This window comes from Elephantulus edwardii, unplaced genomic scaffold (genome assembly GCF_000299155.1).
Source record: "Elephantulus edwardii isolate Elephantulus edwardi_28Jun2011 unplaced genomic scaffold, EleEdw1.0 scaffold00035, whole genome shotgun sequence".
Taxonomy (NCBI): domain Eukaryota; kingdom Metazoa; phylum Chordata; class Mammalia; order Macroscelidea; family Macroscelididae; genus Elephantulus; species Elephantulus edwardii.
Window position 1 is genome coordinate 21,302,348 of NW_006399785.1, and position 5,965 is coordinate 21,308,312.

The following is a 5,965-nucleotide window of genomic DNA, read 5'->3' on the forward strand; positions in this document are numbered from 1 at the left end:
AAAATAAGTTTAGCAACTCTTTGATCAGAAAGCTGGACAATAACTAGGGAGGCTAGAAGGATAATTGATGCCTTTGAGCTGTGGTGCTGGAGAAGAGTATTGAATGTACCCTGGACTGCCAAGAAAACAAAGAGATTCATCCTGGAGAGGGTTAAACCAGGCTGCTCCTTGGTGGCAAGGATTCTGAGGCTTCGTCTGACATACTTTGGACATGTAAGGAGGGACCAATCCTTGGAGAGGGATGTCATGCTTGGTAGGGTGGATGGACAGCACAGGAGAGGAAGGCCCTCTATGAGGTGGATTTATTTAGTGATTGAGGTAATCGGAATGGGTGTATCAGAGACAATGAGATTGGCACAGGACAGAACAGAGTTTAGGGCTGTTGTATATAGGGTCATTATGAGTCACAAGCGAGTCGATGGCACTTGACAAACAACAACAGCTCTTTGATCAATTGTCTTTCAAACCTTGAAAACTATATATTAAAAAAAAGCAATATGTACTAGTGGGATCATCAGCCTCATATCACTAAAAACGAGAAGACACAGAGAGGTATAGAAGGATTAATGGAAGTCAGAATCACAGAGAGGGAGTGGGGGAAATTGAGATTACATTGTGGATATTCAAATTAATGTTATAGAACAAAATGGATATGAATGGTTGAACAAAAAATTCATTTGCTCTGTAAAATTTTACTCAAATCACAATTTTGTTTTCAAAGAGGTGCTAATTTGATGGCGAAGTTTTGTCTCACATAATTTAGACAAGCTGTTGTTGTTGTTGTTGTTGATTGCTTTTGAGTTGGGCACGACTCCAAGGAGCTGGAGTCAGAAAAGCAAAATGGCCAAGTTCTCTCAGCATTTCTTAAGCTGAAAGAACTAAAGAATAGATTCAAGCCACAAGTTGCAATGCTTAAGGATGCTGTGGACATGTTGTTAGGGAAGGCTATTCCTTGGAGAGGGACATCATACTTGGAAAGGTGGTAGGATCGCAAAGGATTAGGAGACCCTCAACCAGGTGGATTGACACAGTGACTGCAGCAATGAACGTGTCAGAGATTGTGAGGATGGCTCAAGATAGGACAGGGTTCAGAACTGTTGTTCTTAGGGTCGCTATGAATCACACTTGACTCAACAGCACCTAACGGGAAGCAGGATTTTTTTTCAATAGGAAATTTTGTCCAAAGGTCAATAATTAAAGTAGAGATCAGGCAGGGAAATTACAGTCCTTGAAACTGGACACCTAGAATGCAGTTCAAGAAAAGATACACAGATTGTAAGAGATGTAAGTACAGTCACTGAAGAATGTGTACAAATTGCCAAATGGGAAAATAACCTGCTATTTAAATTTTTAGGGAAAACACTAAAGTAGGGTTTGTGGGTTTTATTTTTTTTAAAGAAAAAATTCTAGAATAGCCTTCTATAATCTAGAGAGATTTTAAAATCATAGGTGGAGTGAAGCCAGTTTATCTTGGAGGCATGAGTGTGTAGGAAGTCTGGCCAGGTGAAGTCACCTTGATAATTTCCCATGAGGTCCCTACCACCTTCTGGGCCAGCATTCAGCGTCTGAGGAGACACAGGGGGGATGCCATGTACTCGAGGGGGCGATGAGGAATTAGTCTCCATGCCAGTAGCCAACCCTGGAGACAGGCCCCAGCCCGTCTCTATAGGACCGGAATAACACACCATCCAAACTCTGTTCCTGTGAAAGTCGAACGCAAGGACGCCTGGCTGCTTCATCAGATTCTCTTTTATTCCGGAAGGCGGGGGCGGGTGGGTGTGGGGAGGAATGAGTTTAATCTAGTACGCTTTAAAAAAATGAAAAATTATTCTGCATATTGCATTATTTAAAAGTATTAAAAATTAAAACCGGTTCGAAGAGTAGAAATCTCTATTTGTAAGGAGTTCTCAGTAGTGAAACCACAAAGGGTCACCGTGTTCACCCCATAATCACCAGCACCAGGTGGATGCTTGCCCAGGCCAGCAAGGGACGGCACTGAAATTGCTTCTTGCAGACCCAGATGTTGGGGGAGCAGGGGACTCCAGAGGTGTGGAACAGCAGCTGCCAAGCTAGAAGGCCGCCCAGCTGCGGCCCGAGCATGCGGGGCCCGGTTATTTAAGCTGGTGACAGGGGGCGGCTTCATAACTCCCTGGAAAGAAGCAGCTTTCTAACGTGGGGGCCTTGCACCAGCACCTAGAGAACGCATCAGCTAGCCATGAAGTTCGCTGGCAGAATCTTTCATTAATCACCCTGGGCTATTAGGAGTCTGTGCACCTCGCTCGGCAGCGGCTGGTGTCCAGACATTGTCCACGCTGCAACCAGATGAAGCCGTGGTCCAGGACGGCTCTCCAGACCCCTCTTGCCTGAGCCCCAGGCAGCTGCCTCCAGCTGTCCTCCATCCCTCCCTCTCTGCTTCTGCAGCTCCCTGGCCCTTGGCAGCAGGCTCAGCTGGAATAATAACCCTGCTCCCTGTCTGCTGCTTCCTCTGCTGATTCATTTGGCTTGCACTGACGCACAGAGAAGGAGCCCTGGGGTGCAGAGTCCCAGGGGGTGTGGCATCTGAATGAGCACCATCACTCCAGGCTTCCTCAGAGGAGCAGAGTGGGTCAGATGCACACCTCCTCAGACGGCCTTTTCTGCTGGGAGAAATCTCAAAGAAGCAGAGAATTCCAAGTCTACGTTGCTGCTGTGGGGCCTGCACATCAGAGGGAACGCAGAGCAGACAAGTCCCGGCTCTTCCAGTCGCTTGTCCCTTAGAAGATGCTTAACTCTTCTGAGCTTTAGTTACTTCTGCAAAATTGGGCACTGCAATGCTGACTGGCCAGGATCCAGCTCGGTGTCCAGACCTGAAGTTGTTGTTAGTCACTGTCAAATGAACCTCACGGAGACCCCACACACAGGACCTGTCCCATACCATCCTCCAGCACTGGACAGCGTGCCCTTGGGCAGCGAGGGGGTTTACCAGCTGACTTTTCGATCTAGGTCATCAGGCCTTTCTTCCTAGTTTATCTTTGTTTAGGAGCCCTGCTAAAACCATACCATAGCAACCCACCAGCCTTCACTGACTGGCAGGTGGCTGTTGCCTGGAAACTGAACCCTGGTTACAAGCCTTGGGCTCCTGTCTTTTCCCTTCAGTTTCCTTCATTTGGGGGCCATACAGTGATCTCGGGTCTGCCTCTAAAGCTGCAAGATCTGGACCAGCAACCAGGCTGTTCCGGCCTCCCCAGTGGAGTTCACAGAGCTGATGAATCAAAGCCCTTTAGCTTCACCGTCCTTTCTATTCCAGGCTGGCTCTTACAAACGAGGCAGGCCAGGACAAGGTCGGAGCAAGGGCAGAAACCTAAAAGCTAACACTTCATTCCTTTTTACCTAAAGATCCTGGGAGAATCTTGCCTGGTATTCAGAATCGCTAAGCTCAGACTTTCACAGGACTTGTGTTTGAATCCCTGCCTGTTAGGAGGATGTCTGTGTCTCCAAAGAGTCCAAGTCTTGGAAGCCTTCTGAGGCACTTCTGTTCTGTCCTATAAGGTCACTATAAGTCAGATTCAAAGCCTGCACTGTGTGTGTGTGTCTGTAGAGTGGAGGTCTCTGATGAGGATAAAGTCCTTATCTTCCACACAGGAGTCCATAGGTTTGAATCCTAATCACAGCACCTCATGTTCTGTCACCACCCACCCATCAGTGGAGACCAGTGTGTTCCTGGCACTAAAAGGGTCTTGGCAGAGCTTCTAGACTAAGATAGTGTAGGAAGAAAAGCCTGGCGATCTATTCCAAAAATTAGTCCATGACAACCTACAGATCACATGGGTCTCAACTGCACCTGGCTCTGGAGTTACCTTCCAACGGGTCAGCACATATTCCCTTGTGCATAAGCTGAGGCTCAGCCGAACGGCCGCTAACAGAAGCATTAATCGGATGGCTTCCCCCTTGCGTTAATCTCACAGTTGCCAGTGCTAACACTGCCATTTACAATTCCCCAGGGGTAGGCTGCAGGTCTGTGGAACAAAACCCAAGTCATAGAGAAGAGCCCCTGAGTGTCCCAGGTCCAGAGAGAGCCTGCTGGATCCCATGTAAATTATTTGCCCCCTCCTGGCAGGTTTGTTCGAATTGCTACAGAGTCCCGGGCATGTTGAGAACATGTCAACACCCAATCACCAGGGTCCCGGGCCTCAGCTGTCCTATATAGTTCGCAGGGACCCAGCTAAGACTTGAGAGTCAGAGAGTGGGGCAGGTAAGGTCAGACCCCTGGCTTTTAGTGGTCCTGTGGGTTCAACTCTGTGCGTTGCCCACTTCCACAACTCTGGTACAGTTGAAGTTAACCCACTGGGTCATTTCTAAAGTGGTAACGGTGCTAAGAAGACAGCAGGTTTACAGGAAGTTAGTCTTAGAGGGCTGTGGTGTCATGGTTGCTAACCTCTCATTGCATAACTACCCTGTGCCCGATGTCCCAGGCACCACAGAGGACTTATAAATATTTACAGCCGACGTGTGTTGCGATGCTCAGCTAATTGCTGTGGTGACGCACGCGGGAGCCTCGGAGGGCAGGTGTAACTGCAGGGCGGGCAGGGGATTAGTAAAGGCACAAACAAGCGCTGCCTGCAGAAGCAGCTTCTTCCTGTTCTTCCCGTGGCCACAGGGCTTCTCCAATCATCGGCCAAAGTTGAGATGAGTAAACGCTTCCAAACAGGACAGGCGTAGGTAGAGTATGGCTCTGGGAAGACCTGGCTGAGAAACAGCCTCGCGCAGATGACTGACCCAGGAATAAGTGCGAATGGCCCAATTTGAAAAGGGGGGGAAAAAAGCCAAGTCTCATTAGTCACCAAAGAAATGAAAGGGATAAATAAGTCATCAAGTGTTGGCTAGGCAGCGTGGCTCTCAAGTAGGAATTTGATGGGTGCGATGTGGCAAGTGGTCACTTCACACGCTGGATTAGGAACATGTAGATGCAACCCAGGCGGAAAGTGAGTGAGTGAGACCCAAACAAAGGCCAATTGTGGACTCTGGCCTATAATCCCACGTGATGGAATCGCTGCTAGGGGCTAATTCAGAGAGATAATCTAAAAATGCAGGATTGGAAGCACATGGCAATTGTCTTTACGATGACAGACATCAGAAAGAATCTAAATGACCCCTCCAAACCTACATCATTGTTAAGTGTCATCAGCCCCTGAAGTGTGTGTGTGATGGTACAAGCTCTGTCCAGTCCTGTGCCCGCCCCTCACCCACCACAGGCTGGACATCTGTGGTTTGTGTTTGGGGAAATTGGTCACCAGGCCTTTCTTGTTTCTCCGTCTTAGCCTGGAAAGTGTTGCCGCAGCCTGTTCTGTGTCATAACACACAAGCCTCCACTGACAGATGACTGGTCGAGGGAGAAATAGATGCTGTCTCCACCAACAAAAGTTTGCATGCTCAGAAACGTGAGGGAAGGTTGCTACGAGTCGGAAGCATGTCAGCTGCAGATGGACATGTAGTTTCATACATCTGTGCATGTATGTCTACTTACGTGCACGTATATTTATATACTATATAGAATGCATTTTTAAAATTTACTTTTTATCCTTTTCTAAATGTGCATATTTAAATGTCTATGCTCACCCTCATAAATATAAATCAAAGTATATATGATATGGCCTGGAGTATTAATTTTTATATTTTCTACAAGCAATTTTTCTATTTTCTGCATTCACTATAAATAGCAAGAATCTGTATTTAGGACTGTTAAAAATATAACAGAAAAAATTATATTTATATATCTATAGATATAGATAGATACAGAGAGACAGAGATAGAGATATATAGTTGTTATGTGCCATCAATTACTTGCGACTCATAGCGACCTTATGTACAACAGCCCTAAATTCTGCTCTGTCTCCAACACACCCATCCCCATTACCCCAGTCACTGAATCAATCCACCTCATAGAGGGTCTTCCCCTCCTGCGCTGTCCCTCCACCCTCCCAAGCAT

The 5,965-nt window shown here is 47.2% G+C and overlaps 1 protein-coding gene across 1 annotated transcript in view; it reads left to right on the top strand.

Annotated features, from left to right (window-relative positions):
• Positions 1-4,899: 4,899 nt before the first annotated feature.
• The window catches only part of CLNK (cytokine-dependent hematopoietic cell linker), a 190,065-nt gene continuing 188,999 nt past the window's right edge, over positions 4,900-5,965 (top strand). Inside the window, exon 1 of the mRNA XM_006884544.1 lies at positions 4,900-4,961. Coding sequence (XP_006884606.1) covers positions 4,900-4,961 — 62 coding nt within the window. The remainder of the gene's footprint in view (positions 4,962-5,965) is intronic.